The 26,089-nt window shown below is 38.2% G+C and overlaps 1 protein-coding gene across 3 annotated transcripts in view; it reads left to right on the forward strand.

Moving 5' to 3' along the window:
* ATP2A2 (ATPase sarcoplasmic/endoplasmic reticulum Ca2+ transporting 2) overlaps nucleotides 1–26,089 on the forward strand; it is a 62,483-nt gene that overhangs the window by 17,867 nt on the left and 18,527 nt on the right. For all 3 annotated transcript variants that reach the window (XM_060119287.1, XM_060119289.1, XM_060119290.1), the window contains exons 6-9: nucleotides 15,804–15,884; nucleotides 18,040–18,125; nucleotides 19,020–19,484; nucleotides 25,545–25,633. In XM_060119287.1, the coding sequence (XP_059975270.1) occupies nucleotides 15,804–15,884; nucleotides 18,040–18,125; nucleotides 19,020–19,484; nucleotides 25,545–25,633 (721 nt within the window). The remainder of the gene's footprint in view (nucleotides 1–15,803; nucleotides 15,885–18,039; nucleotides 18,126–19,019; nucleotides 19,485–25,544; nucleotides 25,634–26,089) is intronic.

A 26,089-nucleotide genomic window follows, 5' to 3' on the forward strand; every position in this document is an offset into this window, starting at 1 on the left:
CCTTTGTGAGGAATCTACAGGTCCTGATAGTTAACACTTTTTTCCTCCAGCTCTTCCCCCACTGTGTACTAATTGCTAAAAGCATATGCAATGCTTAGACATTGGGCTCTTGTATACTACTCTTTTTTGAATTTTGACCATTCTGAGGGATGCTGAACAGAGGTGGTAACTAGTTTTAGATAGATATGAGCATCTAGTTTTAGATAGATATGAACATTTTATTAAACACTATTGTCATACTACTAGGCAGCGAGCAGGAGTGTGTCACACTGATCATTGAAATCTTCTTGCTGAGCATGTAACAAGCTCTCAGTGAGTAATAAATGAAACTTGAAATCGGAGGTATGGAGTAGGTTTAGCTAATGTAAACCTGCTTATTGTGCAGCTTCTGTGCAGAATAGATAATTTGAAGTCTATGCATAAGTTCAATAATAACGAAGCTTAAAGTGTGTGCCAGATACAGTGATAAACCTGCTAGTGCTTGGTTTTTAACCATCAACCACTCTATGGGGTGCATACTGTTAGTCATATTTTACAATTGAAACTGAGTCTTTGTGGTTTATTGCTTCTGTCTTCAACTGTATTTAATTTGCTAGAGTATATACAGTATCCTTAGTGAATGTGTACATATTTCATATATCACTTTGTTGGAGGCCTAGTTTGCAATTTTTTTAAAATGGCTTTATTGAGATACAAGTCACATGCCATAATATACACTCCTTTAAAGTGTGTAATTAAGTGGTTTTTAGTATATTCAGAGTTCTACAGTCATTACCACTGTCTAATTTCAGAACATCTTCCTCCAAAAAGAAAACCCTGTACCCATTAGCAGTCACTTCCTCTGCCCGTCTTTCCCCAGTCCCTGGCAACCACAATTTTTTTTAGGGATTTGCTTATTCTGGATATTGCATATAAATGGAATCATACAATAAATGCCCTTTTTAGACTGGCTTCTTTCACTTAGTATGTTCTCAGGATTCATGTATGTTGTAGCATGTATCATATAGTTCATTCATGTGTATACTGTATTCTTTATGGCTCAATAATATTCCATGATTTAGGTGTGCCACATTTTGTTTATTCATTCATCAGTTCACGGGTATTTGAGTGGTTTTCCCCTTTCTGGCTATTATGCTACTGTGAACATTCAAGTACAATTTTTGTGTGAACGTATGCTTTCACTCTCTTAGATATATACCTAGACATGGAATTGCTGGAGCTTATGGTGACTCAAAGTTTAACATTTTGAGGAACTTCCCAACTGTTTTCCAAAGTGATTGCATCATTTTACATTCCACCAGCAATGTATATAGGTTCCATTTTCTCCACATCCTCATCAACACTTGTCTTTTTTAATTTTAGCCTTGAAGTATTATCTCATTGTGATTTTAATTTGTGCTTCCCTAATTTCCTAATGGTATTGAGCATCTTTTCATGTGCTTATTTTCAATTAGTATGTCATCTTTGAGAACTGTCTAAATCCATTGGGTTTAGTTGGGTTGTCTTTTTAGTGTTGAGTTGTGAGAGTTCTTTATATATCCTGGTTTATCAGATAGGGTTTGAAACTTTTTTTCCCCCGTTCTGTAGGTTTCTTTTTTACTTGACGGTGTCCTTTGTAGCATAAAAGTTTTTAATTTGATAGAGTCCTATTTGTCTTTTTTTTTTCTTTCATTGCTTGTGCTTTTGGTGTCATATCTAAGAAGCTATTCTGTGATCTCATGTCACCAAGATTTTGTATATGGTGTGAGGTAGGTGTCCAACTTGATTTTTTTGCATTTGGATATCCAGTAGTATCAGCACCATTTGTTGAAAAGACTTCTTCACTGAATTGTCCTGACCCTCGTCAAAAATCAATTGACTTCATTTTCCACTGCAGATTGACTATTATTCCATTGATCTGTATGTCTGTCCTCATGCCAGTACCACACTGTCTTGATTACTGTAGCTTTGTAGTAAGTTTTGAAATCACTAAATTTGAGTCCCCTGGCTTTGTTGTTTTTCTAGATTATTTGGGGTGTTCTGAGTCCCTTGCATTTCCATATACATTTTAAGTTTAGCTTGTTAATTTCTGCCCCAAAACCCTGCATAGATTTTGATAAGAATAATGTTGACTCTGTAGCTCAGTTTGGGGAATATAAACATCACAGTAATATTAAATCTTCTGATCCATGACCATGGGGGTGTCTTTATGTTTATTTAGGTCTCGTTTCTTTTAACACTCTGTTTTCAGTGTTCAAATCTTGTACTACTTTTGTTAAGTTTATTCCTAAGTATTTTATCATTTTTTGTTTGTTATTTGCGGGGGAGCTGTTTGTAATTGGAATCGTTTTCTTAATTTCATTTTGAGATTGTTCTTTGCTAGTGTATAGAAACACAGTTGATTTTTGTGTACTGATATTGTACCTTGCAATCTTGGTAGACTCTTTTATTCTAATAGTTTTTCAGGGTTTCCTTAAGATTTTCTCTATATAAGACCATGTCATCTGAAAACAAATATTTTTATGTCTTTTCAGCCTGGGTGCCTTTTCTTTTTCTTGTCTAATTACCCTGGCTAGACTCTCCAGTAGAATGTTGAAAAGAAGTGGCAAAAGTAGACATCCTTGTCTTGTTCCTGATCGTAGGGGAAAAGCATTCAGTCTTTTACCATGAAGTATGATGTTAGCTATGCGTTTTATAGATGCCCTTTATCATGTCGAGGATGCCTGATCACAATTTTAATTTTTAGGTTGTCAGTATACTCTTGTTTGGTCTGTTCTGGTGACGTTTCATGGTGGTTATGTATTTAGATCCAAATTAGAAATGGTTAGTTTTGCTAGATTACTAGGACCAGTGGGTCACTGAACTGGGAAAGATGTAATCCTAAGGCATTTAAGTGAATTATATGGAACATTTTGGGAAAACATATTGTGACTGCTTGACCTGGGCCAGATAAATAGGTATTTATTTTATTCAGACTTTTTTTTTTTTTTTTTTTTTTGCGGTACGCGGGCCTCTCACTGTTGTGGCCTCTCCCGTTGCGGAGCACAGGCTCCGGACGCGCAGGCTCAGCGGCCATGGCTCACGGGCCAAGACGCTCCACGGCATGTGGGATCTTCCCGGACCGGGGCACGAACCCGTGTCCCCTGCATCAGCAGGTGGACTCTCAACCACTGCGCCACCAGGGAAGCCCTATTCAGACTTTTAAGACTATACACGTTGAGGCTTTTTAACTTCTACTTTTATTAGGATTAGTAATCTAGTTGACCCTGCAATTTGGCATTTAGCCCAATAATTCAGTTCTGTAAAACTGTAGAAATGAACTTCAATTCTAAATGTTGATCTAAATTATTTCTTGTCAAAGTCTTACTCTCTACATGGCCTGAAGGGATAAATGGCATGAATTGTGCTCTTAGACATGGTAACTTTTATACTGTTACTTAAATTATGAAATTGAGTGTGAGAGGGTTCTTTCTGGTGAATTGAAAAACTGGAGAATACTGTGAACTGTTTTGAAGATGAAAGTGAGTATGGAGTTGCTTTTTTGATATTTGCCGAAAGAAAGAGACATTTTTGTAGTCATTGTTTGGATGTAAGAATCATCTCCTAACTTCAGATGATAAACTTCTTTCTGCTAGCTTCTGGAAGACATCTGATAGGATGGTTCTGCTGAACTTTCTGAAGACTAGACTGGGTGGCTTTTTGAGGGGGAGATGGAGGGGGTTTAAGGAAGTTACATTTTAGATGTTTCTATACCAACTAATAACCTTTCCAGGAAGACGTTGTGTAAGCGTGCATAGCAAAACCATACATATACTTCTGACTATCTAGAATACAGGAACCAAATAAAATTGATTTGGCAAGTAAAAATATGGAGACAGTTACCCATGTGTTCATCTTCTGAAGCCACAATAATTTTGTTTTATCTTAATGGTTAATTTTGTTTTATCTTAATTTTGTTTTATCTTATCTAAATATTTTCCTGAGGAAAATATTTCTCTGATGGATGGAAACCAAAAGTAAGGGGCTTCCCTGGTGGTGCAGTGGTTGGGAGTCCTCCTGCCGATGCAGGGGACACGGGTTCGTGCCCTGGTCTGGGAAAATCCCACATGCCACGGAGCGGCTAGGCCCATGAGCCATGGCCGCTGAGCCTGCGCGTCCGGAGCCTGTGCTCCGCAATAGGAGAGGCCACAACAGTGAGAGGCCCGCGTACTGCAAAAAAAAAAAAAAAAAGTAATAAAATCAGGTATAATTTTATGAGACGTGAACATCAGTGTTTAAGCGTTCTGTATTATTTGCCAATATTATCAAGGTGAATCAAGCTATGATAGTCATGAAACTCTTTAACTTTAGAATTTGGGGAGGTTTCAGTATTTGCACGGGAGGGGTATTCTCAAGGCGACTGTTTTCAGATTTTTTTTTTTTTTAATTTATTTTTGGGTGTGTTGGGTCTTCGTTGCTGTGCGCGGGCTTTCTCTAGTTGCAGTGAGCAGGGGTTACTATTCGTTGTGGTGCGTGGGCTTCTCATTGCGGTGGCTTCTCTTGTTGCAGAGCATGGGCTCTGGGAGCACGGGCTTCAGTAATTGTGGCTTGTGGGCTCTAGAGTGCAGGCTCAGTAGTTGTGGCGCACAGGCTTAGTTGCTCCGCGGCATGTGGGATCTTACCAGACAAGGGCTTGAACCCATGTTTCCTGCATTGGCAGGCGGATGCTTAACCACTGTGCCACCAGGGAAGTCCCTTCAGAGTTGTTTAAAACAAACTTCTTGTATCTTGGTAACCCAGAGTTGATGAATAGCGCAAGGACATAAATGTCCTCAGATGACTTCTGTCCTGTAGTATACTCTGGAATAAATCATATTTTAAGATTATGTAGGTGATAGAAATGAGTCTCAACAAAAAACTGCATTTGCTTTATTTAGGTTCTGGAGAAGTTGATTTTATATTTCCTAAAATGAAGAATAAATATTCAGCAGTAGTGCCAGCAATTTCAGGATTTTTTAAATGAAAAGAATAATTCTTAAACTTGGTAATTATTTAAGGGAAAAAAAGTTTCACTTTTGATAGCTTGCAGTAATGAAATTTAGTAACATGTATGAAGTGGCATTACCAAGCATTTGAGGAATAGAAAAGATAAAGTTGTAAAAAAGAAAGATGACTGATTCATGTAAGAACCTGTGTTATTATCCTAATTCCATATGACACTGGACAAAGTAAATTAACCTAATCTCTACAAAACTGGGAAATTGGAGTAGCCTCTTAAGGAGATTTCTGGCTCAAAAGATGTATGATTCAGATAATGTAGCTTCTTATTTAGCTGGGGCCATGAGCCTTTTTTTCTTTTGCTTTTAGAAAAAAGGATTGGAGAAGCCTGACTGAACAGTCAGCAAACACTTAATCCATACCTGTTGAGCTCCCTAACACAAATATCAGAAAAGTTAATTCTGTGCTGTAGAGTAGAGGGGTTGGCAGACTTTTTTTGACGGAGCTACCTGGTAAATGTTTTGGCTTTTGTGGTCCCAAACAGTCTCTGTAGGGGAAAAAAAAATTTTTTTTTAAACAAGACTTTAAAAATGAAAATCATCCTTGGCTCAAGGGCTGTTTTTATATTTATTTTTATTATTTTTTTGTTGTCCTTTACTTAGGTTGTGCCAGGTATTAGTTGCAACAGGTGGGTTCCTTGGTTGTGGTATGCAAACTCTTAGTTGTGTCATGCATGTGGGATCTAGTTCCCTGACTGTTGATCAGACCCAGGCCTCCTGCATTGGGAGTGCAGAGTCTTACCACTCTGCCACCAGGGAAGTCCTTCAAGGGCTGTTTTTAGTATGATTTTTTTTTTTTTGCCTGTGTTGGGTCTTTGTTGCTGGGCGCGGGCTTTCCTCTTGTTGTGGTGTGTGGGCTGCTCATTGTGGTGGTTTCTCTTGTTGCAGAGCACGGGCTCTAGGGCGCACAGGCTTCAGTAGTTTTGGTGCGCAGGCTCAGTAGTTGCGGCGCACGGGCTTAGTTGCTCTGCGGCATGTGGGATCTTCCTGGACCAGGGCTCGAACCTGTGTCGCCTGCATTGGCAGGCAGATTCTTAACCACTGCGCCACCAGGGAAGTCTACAGTAGTAGTTCTTAATCATTTCTAGATCACAGGTCCTCTAAAAATTAATGAAATCTATGGACTCTTTCCCCAAATACACGTATTCAAAATCTTGTATGCAATTTCAGGGGATTCTTTTGCCCTTCTCCCTAGAAATCCACCCTAAGATTCTAGATGTTCAGCTTTAAAAAATGAAGTTACAAGCATACCCAGTTTTACTGTGCTTCTCTTTATTGTGCTTTGCAGATACTGCATTTTTTGCAAATATTTCAACTTTTTATTATTATATTTTTATGATCTGTGACCTTTGATGCTACTATTGCAAAAAGATTGACTCACTGAGGGCTCAGGTGATTAGCTTTTTTAAGTGATTAAGTCTTTTTAAATTAACATGTACTTTTTTTTAGACAATGCTATTGCACACTTAATAGACTACAGTATAGTGTAAAATCTTCCATGTGGCTCACTTTATTGCAGTATTTGCTTTTGTGGTTGTCTGGAATTGAACCCACAGTGTCCCCAAGGTATGGCTATATACTATGTGATCCAGCAATTCCACTTATGGGGTATATATTCAAAAGACATGAACTCACTCTCCTTAAGAGGTCTGCACCCTTATGTTCATTGCAGCATTTGTGTATAATAGGCAAAACATGGTAAAAACCTAAGTATCCGTCGACGGATAAATGGATAAAGAAAATGTGGTGTGTACACACACACACTCTCTAGAGTATTATTCAGCCATAAAAATGAAGGAAATCCTGCTGTTTGCAACAACATGGATGGATCTTAAGTGAAATTAAGTCAGAGAAAGGCAAGTACTGTGTAATCTCACTTACATGTAAATCTTTAAAAAAGCAAACTCATAGAAACGTATATCAGATTGGTGGTTGCCAGGGGCGGGGAGTGGGGGAATTGGGTGAAGGTGGTCAGAAGGTACGAATTCCAGTTTTAAGACAAATGTGTTCTGGGAATGTAATGTACAGCATGATGACTATAGGTAACAAAACTGTAGTGCACATTTGAAAGTTGCTAAGAATAGATCTTAAGTTGTCATCATAAGGAAAAAATTGTAACTGTGAGGTGATGGATATTAACTGATTGTAGTAATTTCACATTGTATGTATATATCAGATGTTTTACACCCTAAACTTACAGTGTTACAGCTGGTTTATATCTCAGTAAAATGGGAAAAGTCGATTACAGTTAAACAGTGTAGTTAGTAAAATATTGTCTGATTAAGCAATTTACATAGTGTTGGAATATTGTTAGAATAAACCGTTTTCACCTGTTCCTAGAATGATTAAACATAGCTCAGAGAAATAGAAGCAAAGATACATGACCAAATAAGGTTTGTTGTCTTTTGCCTTTTCCCCCATATGCAGTTGTTTCACAACAAGAAGGATGGGAGAACAGGGCTAGTTAGAGATGTAGATCTAAGCCAACTGTAACCAAATAACAGTAGAAATCATTATTTTAGTTGTTCCCGTAAGTTATATCTCTTTGTGTAGAGATATAAGTTCTTAATCTTAAGAACTTGTATATAAGCAGAACAGCAAATAGTCTAAAACAGAAATCAGTGTGGGAAAAAAGAAAGAAAGAAGCGTGGATGTATTAGAAGCAGAGGGTTTTGAGACCTAGAGCCCTTTATTCATGACTGTGAGAGTAGCTAAGACGTTAAGAACAATGAGAAATGAAGAACTCGGAAAGATCTCCCCAATCATCAGATCATGATGGACCGTTGATCTTGAAGGCTGACCTGAATTTCATGGGGCTGGCATTTCCTCATTTCCTGTAATCATCTCCTCCCCTTCTCCCCTCTCCCTGTGTGTGACTCAGTGATAGTCACAGTACCAATAAGTGCCAACCTTTCCAATCCTTATCAGTGTGACTAAGATTGGGGGAAAATTAGAAGAAAGACATGGTATAGGGAGCACATTTCCTAAGTGTGACACAAAACCACCAAGATCACCAGATTTGACTGTGTAAAAATATAAAACAACTTTTGTTTTGAAGGTGATAAAAGAATTTTAAAAAATAAAGTGTTTGGTGTTAACAGTGGTCAGAAAAATACAAGATTGAGAGTATGGGGAAATGGCAAGAAAATAAATTTGGTGTAAGTATACATTTGTAGGAAAATTCTGTTTCTGTGAATCTTTTCTCCAGAAGTAATCTAAGTGCACAAAGATGTTCTCTATATAACATTGTAATAGGAAAATTGGAAACACCTAGATGGCTATGAAAATGGTGACTCATTTAGTCCATCCACAGTATGGCTGTGAAATACCTGTGACCTTGAGCAAGTTAGCCTTTTGTGCCTCATTTTCCTCATCTGTAAACAGGGAATGAAGATAATCAGACCTTCCCTAGAATTGTGAAGATTAAGAGTTAGTAACTCATAAAGCTCTTGTAGTAGTGCTTGGTATAGAATAAGCATCCTCCAAAGTTTAGCTTTAGAGATTATTGCTTTAGCTTTAGGTATTATTATTATGTATCCATTAAAAAGGAATGAGACAGATAAGTATATACTAATGTAAAAGGAGGTTTGTGATTTTTATTTTAATGCAGTTTTAATAAGTGTTATCCATAGAGAAAGGTATCTGATAAATACTGTTAACAGCTAGATACTTGGATGAAGGGAGCGAGGGATGGGTTGTCACCTCGTAAGAAGCAGACTTTACTTTTGTAACAAAGAGGAATTTATGTTGCTATCCCAGATATTGTATACTCTAAATTTGCCTAATGATGGGCTGCCTCCACAGCATCTAATGAGCCGGTTATCTTCCATTCTAGTAGCTGGAAACTTGCCTGCCTAGGAGCCGCCATGCCATTTTTATTGGTAGTTATATATTACGCCAGTTTTATTATAAAATGTTTCTTTATAAGGAGCTAAAACATACTTGTCTGTTTTATATGTTAGTTTTTTGCTTTGGAGCACATAGAAGTCTGATTCCTCTTCCTATGGTGGCCTGTTACGTAGTTGAAGATAAATTCGTCTCCCTTTTAGAGCTGGGGGGGAGACCTCAACTAAAACTCTGAGAGCGTGCAACTTGTCCAAAAGTGTGTGGCAGTTCATGGTAGAACTGGGAGTCTCGAGTATTAATGGTGTGGTGTATCCTAAAATTTTTATTTTCAGGTTAGTCTTGGCTCTTTCTGTTCCTGTAATTATTTTTAAACCCTTTACCATCTTGATGGCTTTTCTTGGTGCCCAGACTTGAATGCAGTTAATGTAAATGGAGTCTGGTTGATATTCTAGACCTTATCCTCCACTCTTATACATAAGGACATTTCTTTAGAAATCTTAATTGCCCTACCAGCTAAAACCTGTGAGTCTTTTTCATGCTTCTCTTTCCCCACTACATCTAGTCCTCTACTAGCATACATGTATTTTGTTTTTAGTCTAGATTTTAAGCAGCAATCACTGTTAAACCTCATTCAGCTCAACCAAGTCTTAGGTCTGTTTGGATCCTGATTTTTTCGTTGTTCCCAGCTTTGTGACATTCTTCAACTTGATAATTATGTTTCTGGTGCTTGGTTGTTGTTGTTGTTTTGTGTGTGTGTGTGTGTGTGTGCTTGTTTTTTAAAGAAAATAATGTGTGTGCAGGTACTTCATTCCTTAACAAATATTTTACTTGGTAGCCACTATGTGCCAGCACAATACCAGGACCTGGGAAATCAGTGGTGACTAAGTGACTGCCTTCTTGGAGCTTTTGGGTCTAGTGAGGAAGACACATCAAATATGTAATGTGGTGAGTGTTAGGAAAGGACAGCTCTCTGTTAGGTTGGTATCTCTTAATCTTGGAAGTTCAAGGAAAGCCTTGCTTTTTGTGAAGACTCAGAACTTTGAGGAACTGAAGAGCATTTGTGTTTGTGTTTGAAGCTTAGAGGGAAGGGGAGAGTCATAAAAAGTAAGAGCAATTGGGTCATGGAGGGTGTTAAAAACCATGGTTAAGATACTAAACTTTATTTAAAGTCTAGTAGGAAGAAGCTGTTCAAAGGTTTTAAAGAAAAGAATTATATATCTGCATTCTTAAAAGATGAGTTTCATTTCATCTTAGATAATACATCCAAAAAACCAGACTGGGAACAAATATGGTATAAAGTATGGCAGTTTGTAATGTTCCTTCCATGCTCACCCTGAGGCCTAGAAGTAGCTTTAAGTAGGCAAGTAGGGCTTCTCAAGTGAAGAATTTCATTCGTTCTTCCTGACTACAAAATTTATGACTCAAATTGCAAAGAGTGAAAGTATTTGAGTCATAGTTAAATGTTTAAGTAATTTAGGTTAATTCATTCTATTGTGGGTCATTTTTCCTCTGCCATCTAAACTCAGAAACAGTAGTGGTATTTAGGAGATAATTTCTGATCTTATGTATAGTTTTCTTTTAAAAAAAAGATTTGAATAACTGGTAGAATTTGCCACAATAAACTAGATTTTTTTCCTTATATATAATCAATTCAAAAAAGGCTTTTTCTGAGTAGTACTGATTTTAACCATCAGTCTTTTTGACGTAATGATATAAACAATGTTAAAGTATCCTGGCTTTATAAAACTCCTTCCTAGGTTTTAAGGTAAAGAAAGCTTGTGTTCATTCGATTCTAAAATGTGGCCAAGTAATTATTTCCTTTAAATGACTTTTACTTGCATTCTTGGTAACCTAGCATAAAGTATACATTGAAGAATTTGTTCAGAGTGGAAATCTGTGATAGCAGGTTTTAAAGAGCTACAGACTTAAGGAGCCAAGAGCTGAATTTGAAGTGTCAGATGTTAAACAAATAGAAGGTAGTTTATAACAGAGTTTATTCTTTTATTACACTGCCTGGACTCAGGAGACAAAAAAATTTTCAGAGGAAAATATTGCAGAGCATCCCCTTGGCAAGAGTAAGAATTTTCCACTACCACTTGCCCTAAGGGCACTGACATTCCCCATCAGGGAAGTATCACTGGATGTGATCATCAGTGTTGGCTGCCTACTCCTCATGCACAGAACTCTCTGTGTGGAATTCACAGAAGCCTGCAGACAAAGGAGAATTATGTCTTAGTGGGAAAGTATTCATTGAATCTTTGCTTTCATGGATTTTTTACTTCCTTAGACAACCAGCTTCCTAACAGATTTAATCCTAAATTGACTCCTACAAACAAAAAGCACAGAGTCACACAGTAAGATAAAGGAAGTCTTTCATTAATTGAGGCTCCTTAGGTAAGACTCCTTTTACTTACTACCTTTAGTTTCCTGTCTAGAATGAGGGCATGAGTTGGGTTGGTCAAGATGATGTGAGGCGGGGCGGGGGCGGGGGTCTGTCTAGCTAAGAGAGTAGTAGAATTTGGCAGATTTTTAAAACCAGTTTGGATTTATGCTATTTAGTACCTTTCCACAAAGAGATCGGTTTATAATGGAAACAAATTAAATGTGAAACTTTAAGGTAGTACATTGCCCGAGTGTTGGGGGATTTAGGGTCTTCTTGGTCTAGAGCTGTGGCATACGTGGCACATGAGAAACGGCACATAGTAAAGGCTGTTCTAAACACGGCCTCACAGGATCTGTGACACCAGGTGCTAGACTTCTTCTTTCTTCTTATATTAATTTTTTAGTGTGCTTGGAGAATTTCTTTAAAATATGAATTCCTAGACCCCAGACTCTTGAAGAGCAGGTCCTGAGATTCTGTAGTTTATAAAAGGCCCCCAGGTCATCTCTTAATTTTAGAATGGCTGTTACAGGATGGAAGAAAAGTGAAGAAGAGCTTGAGGTCAGTTTTTAAGGACTTCCCAGTCACTTGTTCCGCTAGTATTTTAAACTTATTTATTTTTGGCTGGTCTTCGTTGCTGTGCGCGGGCTTTCTCTAGTTGTGGTGAGCGGGGTCTACTCTTCACTGAGGTGCGCGGGCTTCTCATTGTGGTGGCTTCTCTTGTTGTGGAGCACGGGCTCTAGGCGCGCAGGCGTTAGTAGTTGTGGTACGCAGGCTCAGTAGTTGTGGCTCACAGGCTCTAGAGAACAGGCTCAGTAGTTGTGGCACACGGGCTTAGTTGCTCCGCGGCATGTGGGATCTTCCCGGACCAGGGCTCTAACCCACGTCCCCTGCATTGGCAGGCGGATTCTTAACCACTGCGCCACCAGGGAAGTCCCTCCATTAGCATTTTACATTTGACTCATTCTTGAATATTTAACCAGTAATTAAATGTATATGAATATAATTTTTGTGCAGCAAAGAGACAGCCCTCATATATTTAAAACATATAGGGGAAAAATAGCTGGTTTCTTTGTAGTGCCAGTTTAAATATAATTTTAAATGCTGCATATATAGTATCAATCCCACCTTAAACTAGTAGCATATATGTTGACTGTGTTACCCAGGAAAGAAATTTAATCCTTGGTATTTCTTGCCTCAAAAACACATTTTTCATTCATTTTTAATCCTCTGAGCTTCCACTGAAACACAGCAAAGTAAATGGCAAGATAAAACTTTTGGGTCCTCAATTTGAATATTAGATTTCCTGGCCTTAATTAAATTGTGGTCAGGTATATGAGAGTATGAGCTAGTGCTAATATATGAAATTGTTTAAAAAGAAGTAAGAGATTCAACTTTCAGTATAAAATGATGCCTTCTGCTCCCCCTGCTTTTTTTTCTTTTTTGACTGCACCACTTGGCATGTGCGATCTTAGTTCCCCAACCAGGGATCGAACCCTGTGCCCCCTGCAGTGGAAGTGAGGAGTCCTAACCACTGGATCGCCAGGAAATTCCCTGCGTTGTGCTTTTAGATTGCTGGTTTATGTTCAGTTGTTACAGTGCAGACATGCTTATAGATTGTGGCGACCTCTATACCATGTTAGAAGTTTTCTGCTCCTGTAGGATCATGACATAAATTGCTTCAGACGTTAAAGGAACATTTTCAGGTAGTTTTTCCATTTAGGGTCATATGCTCATCATTGAACTTGCATTCTTTTCATGTTCAGGGTCATGTGGGATAAAATTAATTATGACAAACAGAACCAATACAGAAAAAGTTTTTTTTTTTTTTTTTTAAGCGGTACGCAGGCCTCTCACTGTTATGGCCTCTCCCGTTGCAGAGCACAGGCTCCCAGACGCGCAGGCTCAGCGGCCATGGCTCACGGGCCCAGCCACTCCGCGGCATGCGGAATCTTCCCAGACCGGGGCACGAACCCATGTCCCCTGTATCGGCAGGCGGACTCTCAACCACTGCGCCACCAGGGAAGCCCGGAAAAAGTTTTTTTTTTAAAGTTTATTTTATTTTATTTTTTGGCCATGCTGTGCAGCTTGCAGGATCTTAGTTCCCCAACCAGGGATCGAACCCACGCCCTTGGCAGTGAATGTGTGTAGTCCTAACAACTGGGCTCCCAGGGAATTCCCTAAATTGATTTTAAAGTTTTATCTTCATGGGTTATTTTAGGTGTTGAAGGTCACTAAAGTTTAGGGTATGGTTACTTTATTGTAGTATGAGCAGAATTATATTAAAATGAAAGGTTCTAATTTCTTCAGTCAGAATATTGCTGTTTGTTGCATAAGCATTTCCAGCAGGAATTTCACCTTAACTTAATGTGTCCCTGCAGTCAAATGCAGGGATGATCTTTGCCTCTTGAGATTATATATAGGCAGTCTCTTTCTGTGCCACCTTGTGACTACATTTCCTACTTAGATTATAGGGTTGTTTCATGAACTAGAGCTCAGAAAGCACACCATACTCTCCCTGAATTTAAAAGCTCTGAGATACAGAGAAATTAGAACTAAATTAAAGGTTTAACAAATGAAATAAATCTACTTCTTGGACAGAATGGCTGTTTTGCCAGTTTATGTATAACCAGTGACAGTTACAGTTCGGTATAGTAGGGTAAGTCTTGAAAATTAAGATTTAACTTAAAAATACCATATGCAGTTGTAGGGGGGACTGTGCTTATTTTTTCTGACTTTTAGCTGTCCTTGCGTAAGACTTCTAAAACCACCGTAGTACCTTTCAGAAAGCCAGGGAAAGCTGTTGTCTACTTATTTTTTTACTATCCAGTTGCTTTGGTACTGATGCATACTCATCTGGTAATATTTGAACACCTACAGTACCCTGGGCATTGTTCTCAAGGTGCAGGTGAAATATTGGCTTTATCTGTTCCTGGGTCTGTGTTGTGGCATTTACTTCAAATATGTCAAGGAAAGGGACTAAGACATGGTCTGTTTAAGAGCTGTTAAAGGGACTCTTTGGCCCAGAAAAGAAAACTCAGTTGACTTAAAGATCTTCTAGAGGTTATGCAAGAGGTTTATTCATTTATCTGATAATTCAAACTTCAAAAGGTACCAAAAGGTACAAGGTGAAAAGTCTCCTGCCACTCATGTCCTGCTCCCTAGTGGTGCAAGTCTGTTACATCTTCCCAGAGGTATTTTCTCATACCAGTGGAGCTCCATGTACATGATGCTTCACACTTGTGTTTCCCTCACTTAATGTACAGTATGTCTTAGAGGAAGTTTTTACTTTAGTATGAATAGAGTTGTCTTTTTTCTACTGCTGATAAAAAAAAAAACGAACCATATACAGCAAGCATATCTGTAGAATAAATTCTTTGTAGTGGAATTTATGGGATAAAAAGATTGTGCTTTGCATTTTTTTTTTTTTTTTTGGCCGCGCCACGCGGCTTGCGGGGATCCCAGGTCCCTGACCAGGAATCGAACCCACGCCCTCAGCAGTGAAAGCAAAGCGTGGAGTCCCAACCACTGGACCACCAGGGAACTCCTGTGCTTTGCAATTTTGATATGTATTGCCAGTTTGCCCTCCAGAGATTTTGTAAGTTTTTTTCTTCGTACTCAGCAGTATATATAGGGTCGTCACAAAGTCTGGACGCGTAGTTGAATTAAGAATACTAAATGGGTTACTGACGCGTAGTTGAATTAATACTAAATGGGTTACTAACATTACATGGTATGTTTAGTGACATTATATTCAGTTTGTCCTTGTTAGTGCACTAACACCGAGTTTTCATTAATATCTGCTCATGCACTTGCCTCTAAATGATTTGTGCCTCTGGTTTTGTTTTGGTTTGTTTTTTTGCTTATTAAAACTAAACTTGCCACATCTTACAGTCACCCTGTATAAGAAGCCCTGTTTCTATACATCCTTTCAAACTTGGTGCATTTTTCTCAACTCCTTTGTCAATTTGATAGTTTAAAAGTGGTCTCTCTGTGTAGTTTTATCTTGCCTTTCTTTTACGAGTGATATTAATTGAACATCTTTTTATAGAGGCATGTTTCCTGTTCATGGTAATTTGGCTTTCCTAGTGGAATAAATCGTGGCTTGTACAATTCAGTCCCCTTCACCATGCTGTGTGTGTGTGTAGGTGTACAAATAATGTATACTTAGAGCTGTTGGCCCGAGCATCATTATTCTCTTCTTGTGTACTTCAAATCTTGTATCTATCCAGGAAGAGTTTTTATGACCCTGAGAATAAGTTGATTATATTGCTTATTGTAGCAGTTTTTTTTTTTTTTTTTTTTTCCTCCCTGCCATGCCATGTGGCCTGCGGGATCTTAGTTCCCCAGGATCAAACCCGTGCCCCCTGCAGTGGGAGCTTGGAGTCCTAACCACTGGACTGCCAGGGAATTTCCCTGTAGCAGATTTTTATATATTTGTGCTGTATACAGGCTATTTATTTCCTTTAAAAATTGTGTTTGATTTGGAGACAGATTTTTCTTTATGTAACATGATTGCAAAAGTTGCTTATTTTAGCTGACTTTTTTTCCTCCCCAATTAGTTGGTGACAAAGTTCCTGCTGATATAAGATTAACTTCCATCAGATCTACTACTCTAAGAGTTGACCAGTCAATTCTCACAGGTAAGTATTACATATTGGAAGGTTGTTTAATTTCCGAAGGCTCCCTCAGGTTCCATGTGCTAATAACTGAGTTGACTTCTTGCCCCACTGTCTCTCTCTTTTTTTTTTTTGCGGTACGCGGGCCTCTCATTGCTGTGGCCTCTCCCGTTGCGGAGCACAGGCTCCAGACGCACAGGCTCAGCGGCCATGGCTCACGGGCCCAGCCGCTCCGCGGCATGTGGGATCTTCCCGGACCGGGGCACGAACCCGTGTCCCCTGCATCGGCAGGCGGATTCTCAACCACTGCGCCGCCAGGGAAGCCCCCCACTGTCTCTTAATCCTCTCCAGCATATTTATTTCTTAATGCTTTATCAGTTAGGCTTTTTGCCAATACATGAGGTAAAGCTATGATTTAAAAACAACTGGCTTTCACCTCAGAAGTCCTATTTATCTTTAAATTTTATTAAAAATTAGTTTTGATTTAAACTTACCTTTAAAAATTTTTTTAAAGTGTTACAAATTCCTTCAGTAGCAGAGGTAATATTCTTAAGGTTGAAGTAGTGTTGTCTCTCTGTTTTGTGGAAAGTGAATTAATTACTTAGTGTTCTTTTTCCAAGCAGGAAAAATATAGACTCCAGGAATGCTAATTTCATATCTGACATACTTTGCAATAATCAGATGTACAATTAACAAAAGTTAGCACCCTCCAAAATGGTGAATGTTTACTACCTAAAGTTTGCACACTTAGATTTGGGATTGTTTGGAACATTTTCCCGTTTTTGTTTGATACAGGCACAGTCTAGGGTGGAGGGTTCATATTAACTGGAAGTAAGGTGGTCAGAAGATTAAGCACAATGCTAACCTGAACTAAATAGAGAGTAAATATAAAATCCAAAGATTTATCTGATTATTAGTTTTGAAAAGCAACTCATGTCATAGAAGTAGGGATGTGAGTAACCTAGGCTCTGTGTTTTTTATTGTTTCTTTATGAATAGCTTATCTACTAAAACTCCCATTAGCAGCAACAACCTGGAAGCTGATTAAGCCATAAAATGGTAGGGAATTGATTGGGTTGAATGTATGAAATTCTCATATTGTGCCTACAAAAATAATTTCCATTTTAAAACTTTCCATAGAGTTTCTTGAATGTTGTTTTTTTGTTTTAAAGTCATACTCTAGTTTTAGGCTAGATTGAAGAACCAGATTCTTTTGTTAAATTTTGAGAGTGAAATTTGCTACCTGGAATTTGACCTAACAACTAGGGCCATATTTCACCCTCATTATATACAGTTAACCCTTGAACAACATGGGTTTGAATTGTGTGGGTTCACTTATCTGCGGATTTTTTTCAATAGTAAATACTACAGTACTTACACTATACTAGTTGGTTGAATCCTCAGATGCAGAACCGCAGTTATAGAGGAATTGCGTATACGGAGGGCCAACCATAAGTTCTGTGCAGATTTATGACTGTGCAGAGGGTTGGTGCCCCTAACTCCTGCGGTTTTCAAGGATCAACTGCATTTCATAAGTGATGTTAAGTTGAAACTAGATTCAGACATTATGAAAGTTCTAAGAAGTAGTCTCTTCTTAGAGACTTCTTACTTCTTAGTAGACTTATTTCTTAGTCTCTTGCTGTTTTTCATTTTGGTTTATTGAAATAGAATGGTCTGATTACTGCGTGCAGATATTTCTAGAACAATGTTTTCATTTCTCATCTTTGGCATTATTGAACAAAAACAAAAACAGGCTTTCCAGTGGATGATCCTCAGTATTCATATACTGTACCTACAGTTTGTTCATTTTGTTAAAATAAATATACTTTCACCTTCTTAAGTATCAGAGTGTATGTGTATATAAGTATACAAAAAATCTACATTCATAATATTAGAGTATAAAATGATACCTGAAAATGAACTAAATTTGTATAGTTATTCAAGAAAATAAAGGTAATTGACTGGAATTTTACTTCAAAATTAAATTCCTTTATTTTGATTTTTTTTCTTTGAAATTAGTTTCTATTACTGAATTTTACTAGTTTCTGTTCTTTTGAATGAATTGGGCCTTTTTTTTCTTTTTCCTGAGAGTGGTAGTGGCATGAGTGGATGAGGGTACCAAGGTTCTAGGTGCAGACTGCACAGATCTAAACAAACCTTCTGTATCACAACCTGCTTAGGTGAATCTGTGTCTGTCATCAAGCACACTGACCCCGTCCCTGACCCACGGGCCGTCAATCAAGATAAGAAGAACATGCTCTTTTCTGTGAGTACTTTGTTTGGAAAAGACTTAGCCTATAAAGGGATGTTTTCAAAATGATGTGGATGATAACTGTGTGTAGTTCACAATGTGTGTTTAGAGAGAAAGCAAATGTGGCAAACCATTAATAATTGGTGAGTCTGGGTGAAAATGGATGGATGTTCATTGTACTACTTCAATTTTTCTGTTAAATTTTTTTGAAATAGAAAGTTGGGAAATTTATAGTTTTTGTTTGTTTAGAACTTAAAGTGGTATTTCAAGTAGTGGGCTTTTGTGGGTTGGCATGGGAATCTAACCACCCCATAGTAAGTAAAAAAGTAGAGCTACAATGAAAATAATGAAGCCCTGTTCTTCCAACATTTAGGAATTAAAATGGGGTGGGGGAAACCTTACACTTGATTGTATTGATCTTTGAATACTAGTGCTTAAGTGGAGGTCCTCAAGGACAGCCCGTGGTCCTGGTTGCCCTCCTTATTATGGGTGATAAAAGTAGGAGGGGTTGAGTTGTTGGAGCCAGAGGTGAAGAATGCTTAGGGTTGAGAGCTGTATGAAGTATGAAAAGTCAGGAACACAGAGGGGTTAAGCGCTGTCCCAGCCCAAAGCTAGTCTGCAAGCCAGGCTCAGTATTGTGAATAGAGATTCAAGGTGGGCCAGTGTAGAGGGCTCTGGGGCAAGTAGGTACCATTCTAATTTGATGGAGAATCAAATCAGGGAGAAGTGGACCACACTGCCTGCATCATCATCAAAGTTAGATGGCTGGTTGCCACTGGAAGGCCCAGTAGAATGTGGTGAGAGAATCTTGGTGCCCTCTTGAAAATCCACACAAGTCTGAATTTACTAGTCAGTATTTAAATTGGGTGTGGTGTTAATCTTGTAACCATTTCTCTACTTCTGTCCTAGGGTACAAACATTGCTGCCGGCAAAGCCATGGGAGTGGTGGTGGCAACTGGAGTTAACACTGAAATTGGCAAGATCCGGGATGAAATGGTGGCCACGGAACAGGAGAGAACACCCCTCCAGCAGAAACTAGATGAGTTTGGGGAACAGCTGTCCAAAGTCATCTCCCTCATATGCATTGCGGTCTGGATCATAAACATTGGACACTTCAATGACCCAGTTCATGGAGGCTCCTGGATCAGAGGTGCTATTTACTACTTTAAAATTGCTGTGGCCCTGGCTGTAGCAGCCATTCCTGAAGGTCTGCCCGCTGTCATCACCACCTGTCTGGCTCTTGGAACTCGCAGAATGGCAAAGAAAAATGCCATTGTTCGAAGTCTCCCTTCCGTGGAAACCCTTGGTTGCACTTCTGTTATCTGCTCAGACAAGACTGGTACACTGACAACGAACCAGATGTCAGTCTGCAGGGTAAGTGGGAGTAGTTACAGAATCTTTGCAGGTCATGGTTGTTCATTCATCCTAAGAATATGCCTTCGTGCCATCAAAACCTTTGATTTGTTATTTTTTTAATTACTATTTTTTTTAATTGGTATATAGTTGTTTCACGATATTATGTTAGTTTCTACTGTACAGCGAAGTGAAGTAGAGCTCCCTGTGTGATTTGTTTTTTTATTTTATTTTTATTGAAGTATAGTTGGTTTAGAGTGTTGTGTTAGTTTCGGGTATACAGCAAAGTGATTCAGTTACATATATATATATATATAATTTTTAGATTCTTTCCCCTTAGAGGTTACTAGAAAATATTGAGTATAGTTCCCTGTGCTATACAGTAAGTCCTTGTTGGTTATCTGTTTTATATATAGTAGCATGTATATGTTAATCCCAAACTCCTAATTTATCCCTCCTCCCCCTTCCCCCCTCCCACTCCCCCCTCCCCCTTTCTCCTTTGGTAACCATAAGTTTGTTTTCTATGTCTGTGGGTCTGTTTCTGTTTTGTAAATAAGTTCATTTGTGTCTTTTTTTTTTTTTTTACGATTCCACATACAAGCAATATTTGTCTTTCTCTGACTTACTTCACTTAGTATGATAATCTCTAGGTCCATCCATGTTGCTGCAAGTGGCATTATTTTCTTTCCTTTTTTTAAAAATTTTTATTGGAGTATAGTCGATTTACAATGTTGTGTTAGTTTCAGGTGTATAGCAAAGTGAATCAGTTACACATACACATATACCTGCTTTTTTTTTCAGATTCTTTTCCCATGTAGGCCATTACAGAGTATTGAGTAGAGTTCCCTGTGTTATACAGCAGGTTCTTATTAGTGATCTGTTTTATATATAGAAGTATGTGTATGTCAACCCCAGTCTCCCACGTTATCCCTCCCACTGCTTATCCCCTGGTAACCATAGTTTGTTTTCTACATCCATAACTCTACTTCTGTTTTGTAAATAAGTTCATTTGTACCCTTTTTTTTTTTAGATTCCACATATAACAAGTGGCACTATTTTCATTCTTTTTTATGGCTGAGTAATATTCCATTGTATATCTATATACCACATCTCCTTATCCATTCATCTATCGATGGACAGATAACTTAGGTTTCTTCCCATGTCTTCCTCCCTCCCTCCCTGCCTCCCTACCCACCTCCCTTTCTTTGCTGTGCTGGGTCTCAGCTGCAGCATGCAGGATCTTTTTCTAGTTGCAGCGTGCAGACTTCTTTGTATGTGGGCTCTTAGTTGCGGCATGCGAACTCTTAGTTGTGGCATGCGTGCTGGATCCAGCTCCCCAACCAGGGATTGAACCTGGGTCCCCTGCATTGGGAGCGTGGAGTCCTACCCACTGGACCACCAGGGAAGTCCCTCTATGTCTTTTTTTTTTTTTTTTGGCTGCGTTGGGTCTTCGTTGCTGCACACGGGCTTTCTCTAGTTGCGGTGAGCAGGGACTACTTACTCTTTGTTGCAGTGTGCAGGCTTCTTATTGCGGTGGCTTCTCTTGTGGAGCATGGGCTCTAGGTGCACAGGCTTCAGTAGTTGCAGCACGCAGGCTCAGTAGTTGTGGCACACGGATTAAGTTGCTCCACGGCATGTGGGATCTTCCCAGACCAGGGCTCGAACCCGTGTCCCCTGCATTGACAGGCAGATTCTTAACCACTGCGCCACCAGGGAAGTCCCCCTCTGTGTCTTGACTATTGTAAATAGTGCTGCTATGAACACTGGGGGTGCATATATCTTTTCATCGTTTTTGGATATATGCCCAGGAGTGGGATTGCTGGATCTTAAAACCTTTGATTTATAATTTGATACCTTTTTATGTGCTTTAAGCAAATTGGGTTGTATGTGTAGCTTGAGCCCAAGGGTAATTTCGTATACTTCAGAGGAATTAATCATTTAATTCCCAAAATTGTGTCATGAAATAAAGGTTATCTACATGGCTGATACATTTGTACTGGGGAAATAACTGTAAGCAGTCTGTAAATGTGTTAGGTGACTATGCTTACTTTATTTCCCTGTTCTTCTCTAAGTGTATGTATGTTAACACGAGCTTCAAAGGAAGAGTTCTATAAACCAGCTAGTTACCTGCCTACATAAAATTCTAATTGGTACTTCCTTAACACATTGAATGAGACATGTTTTCTTCTTGAAAAGTAAATAATTGCCTTTAACTTGCTTCATTCTCTGTGTTCATCCTTCCTTCCTTAGGTTGTTTTGACCATCACTTGGGGATAAAATTAAAAACTTTAAACCTTCCCTTAGCAAAATAAGAACTAAAGAAATAATGTAATGGTACAGCTGAATGAAGTTCTTTCATGTAATTCAGTTCCCCTAGGTTTTGTTTAAACAACTTCGAGGTGGGGGGTGATGAGAGAAACAGATGAGGGAAATTGAGGTACAAACTTCCAGTTACAGAATAAGTGTGTCATGGGTATGAAATGTAGAGTGCAGGGAACACGGTCAATAAAAATGTAATATCTTTGTATGGTGACAGATGAGAACTAGACTTACCATGATGATCATTTTGAAATGTATAGAAATATTTCATCACTATCCATGCACCAGGAAGTTTTAGGTCAATTACACTTCAAAAACAAACATAGAAAAAGAGATCAAATTTGTGATTATCAGAGGCAGGGTGTGTGTGGGAGGGGGAGGAATTGGATGAAGGTGATCAAAAGGTACAAAGTTATAGGATAAATAAGTCTTAGGGAATGTAATGTACAACATGATAAATATAATTAGCACTGCTGTACGTTATATATGAAAGTTGTCAAGAGAGTAAATCTTAAGAGTTCTCATCACAAGGAGAAAACTTTTTTATTTTGTATATATTAGATGATGTTCATTAAACTTATTGTGATAATCATTTCATGATGATCATAAGTCATATCATTGTGCTGTATACCTTAAGCTTATACAGTGCTGTACGTCACTTATATCTCAATAAAACTTGAAGGATAAATACAAAATTGACACACGCACACAAAAAAACTACTATGTACAGTTCAAAGTAATTTTCTAAAAGGTACACAACTCATACAAATATTGAGTGGACACATGTCAAAGATTCTATTTGGCTCATTAATTCAATGAGGGAGAACCAGTAAGATGGTAAAACTGGTTACAGGACCATGTGAGGAAGTGCTCAATATTAGAATAGAATTGATGTGTGTTAGATTACAAAAACTGGTTAATATCCTATAGGGCAGTAAAACTAAGGTTATCTTTTATATAGGACAAAAAGCCACAACTTCATAAAACATAAGCCCTTATTAATAGCACAGTGAAAGAATGTTATATTTTTCCAGAACACTAAATCTTTGAGTGTGCTTGTTAAGTAATACTTCTGAATGACATTGAAAGGACATGCCATCCTCCCCTTGGCCTTATCTCCAGGTTTTAGTTAATGTTTTTTTAGCACTGGAAATTGTTCTTGTTTTAATACAGTTGAACCCTCTGAATCTTTTTCTTGCCAAATTTATATTCATGGTATTTTTTTGATATACACACCCTCAACTTTTTGTGTTGTCCAAAACCCAGATTTAGAGTGAATGGACAGGTGTTTAAAACACACTGGGGTGTTCTCTCAAGTGGTAAGCTTCTAGCTTGTCTTGAGTTTCTTGAGTAGATGCGGGGTGTAACTGAGCTACCTAAGTTCTCTTTCCTTGGAACCGAAACGGTTGGACGAATCTGCTAAAAGCTAGTTGTCTGCTAAAAGCTGATTGATTGGGGGAGAGAAAGGGAATTTCATTTTACCTGTTTAGTTTCCCCCAGGAAATTGTTTAAACTTAGACTGTAAGCTTTAATTCCTCAGAATAGTCCTTATATCCATGAAGGTAGAGCAGTGTGTGAAATTGTAATCTTTAAAAAATGGTAAGGTTGTGGCAGCTTCAGACTTCAAACTAAGACTAAAACACAGTCCATGATAAAAATGTTTTTGTTCTTATATTTTCCCTTAAATGATTTGATTTAAAATGTTCTATTAAAGAAATAGCTTGGCTCTTTGTTCTGTTCTACATTTGGCAACAGAAAGCTGATGCTAATCAGTATTCTACAGGAGGTTTCTTGCAGTGGATTGCATAACTGCCCTTGACTTCGAGATACTTTCATCATGCAGTTTCTAAATGGTTTACTGGCTTGCAGTCTAAAATGCCCATGTGCATTCAGATTTAGTTGGTGTGGGTTAGAATTCTGAATGTCTTAGAATATTTTGGACTCTGGTATAGACCCAAAGAGTTTCACTTTTATAAAGTGTCATTAAAGAAATGGCATGGTGTATAGTAATAATGATGCCAACTTGCTTTGATAAGGCTTAGTGCAGTTAATTTTTCACATGTGACTTTATTTGAATCATATGGTAATCCTGCTCAAGAGGTTAGAAAACTTAGGCTCTGAGAAGTTGTGACGTGTCCGAGGGTCACACAACTTTTAATAGAAAGGTTAAGTTGAATTTTCTGATGGGAAACATTGGTAAACCTGGTTCTCTTTCTTCCACTTAATAATTGTGTAACTGTGAGCACATCTTTTAACCTCTCTAGTCCTTTGTTTCCTCTTCTGTAAATGTCAGACATCTTTGGAAAGAGCTTTGTGCCAAGCTTCCTTTTTTAGATGTTGTAGTTGTAGAGATTGGTGATCTTGCTGCATGTGACCTTGGACATGAATCTTTTCCTCATTTGACACACCAGTTATATGTGTTTGAACTAGCACCTTTTATCAGGAGTCATCACAGTTTTAAATCCCATTGTATATTTTAATTTTAAAAAAATCGTTTTGTCTTATTCATAGCTTTAGTTCAGTTCCAAGGTTGATTTAGTTTTGAGTGTACTTTTGAAATGAAGCTTTTGGAATTTAAAAATATGTGCTATAATTGACATATATACACTATCAAATGTAAAATGGATGGCTAGTGGGAAGCTGCTGCATAGCACAAGGAGATCAACTCCATGCCTTGTGACGACCTAGAGGGATGGGATAAGGGAGGGTGGGAGGGAGGCTTAAGAGGGAGGGGATATGGGGATATATGTATGCATATAGCCGATTCACTTTGTTGTACAGCAGAAACTAACACAACATTGTAAAGCATTTATACTCCAATAAAGATGTGGGGAAAAAATGTGCTATATAATAAGCAAATCTTATGAGGCAAAAGAAGTGATTTTAAAATAAAAATGAGCAGATTTTCTTACTGAATATGAGTCAGAATGCTCTGAAAAGATGTTTTTAAAGCATTACATGGCCCTATTTTACTTTAGTTTAACATTTTAAAAATTCCTTATTGTAGAATGGTTTGATCGTTCCAAACTGGACTTATGAATTATAATTGGAAAACAAACCAAGAAAAAGAAAGCCATCTTTAAGAAACTAGCTTATGTCACTTTATTATTCTGTAAAATTAAGAATTCTTTCCTAAGCATGCTTCCATCTGTATTGTCTTGGTAGCATCAGTTCATTCAGCTCTGCGGGCTCCTTACTGTATACACGTAGTTGTGCAGCTTCATAGAAAATGAGCTATTGCTGCAATAAAAATAAGTAGGAAAAAGTAGAGAAGCAATTTGTCTTATTTTACTTGGGGAGTGTTTATGCAACTCTGAAATGTGAGTTTATTCTTCCTAGGCTTTTACTGTTAGCTCTAAGGCAGGAATACCGATGTCACTTCCTCAGCCAGCCATTTGAAATTTGGAATTCTGAGCATTCTAAAGAGTACTGCTGAGTCTTTGGAATTGACTGACCCAGAGTCCTCATAACTCAGATTTCACGTGGGTTCTCTTCTGTGTCTGGTGCTGTTGCTGCTTATTATTTATTCAGCTCCTCGGTGATGCTGTTTCTCAGACTGTTAGGTGGACCGGGGAGGCAGTCTTAATAGTGTCCAGTTGGAATAAGGGACAATATTCCTCATGCTGAGCTTCAATTAATCACTTTCGTTAACATTGATACTTAAGTGAGAAAGGCCTTTTGTCTTAGCAAATGTTATATGTTTTTTCTAGCATATTTTTTATACCTTTTCAACACTTAGGCTTTTTTTTTTTTTTCCTGTAGATGTTCATTCTGGACAAAGTTGACAGTGATACTTGTTCCCTTAATGAGTTTACCATAACTGGATCAACATATGCACCTATCGGAGAAATGTGAGTAATCCCTCCTTGTCTTTTAAAGGCTCCACTCTGGTAGTTTTGTGCTTGTATAGACTTGCAGTGTCTCTAAAATGTTCAGACAGTTTTCCTAATGTGGCTCATGTTTATCAGAGTAGTTCATTTTCTTTAAAAACAAAATTGATAATACCTACTTTGGAAATTGAAATTGATATTACAGGTTGTATACGCCAGTGACCCTTTTTCATCTTTTGAAGCCTAAATTTTCAAGTGGGGTTTCTGGTTTGCTTTGGTTTGGTTTTGGGTTTGGTTTTGGTTTGGTTTTTTTGGTCGCGCTGCACGGCTTGCGGGATCTTAGTTCCCTGACCAGGAATTGGACCCAGGGCCCTGGCAGTGAGAGCACCGAGTCCTAACCACTGGACCGCCAGGGAATTCCTGTTTGCTTTTCATTGATACCAGTGGTGGAGGAATTTCATTAACTAAGAATTCCTG

The sequence above is a fragment of the Mesoplodon densirostris genome, chromosome 15 (assembly GCF_025265405.1).
Source record: "Mesoplodon densirostris isolate mMesDen1 chromosome 15, mMesDen1 primary haplotype, whole genome shotgun sequence".
NCBI classification, from domain to species: domain Eukaryota; kingdom Metazoa; phylum Chordata; class Mammalia; order Artiodactyla; family Ziphiidae; genus Mesoplodon; species Mesoplodon densirostris.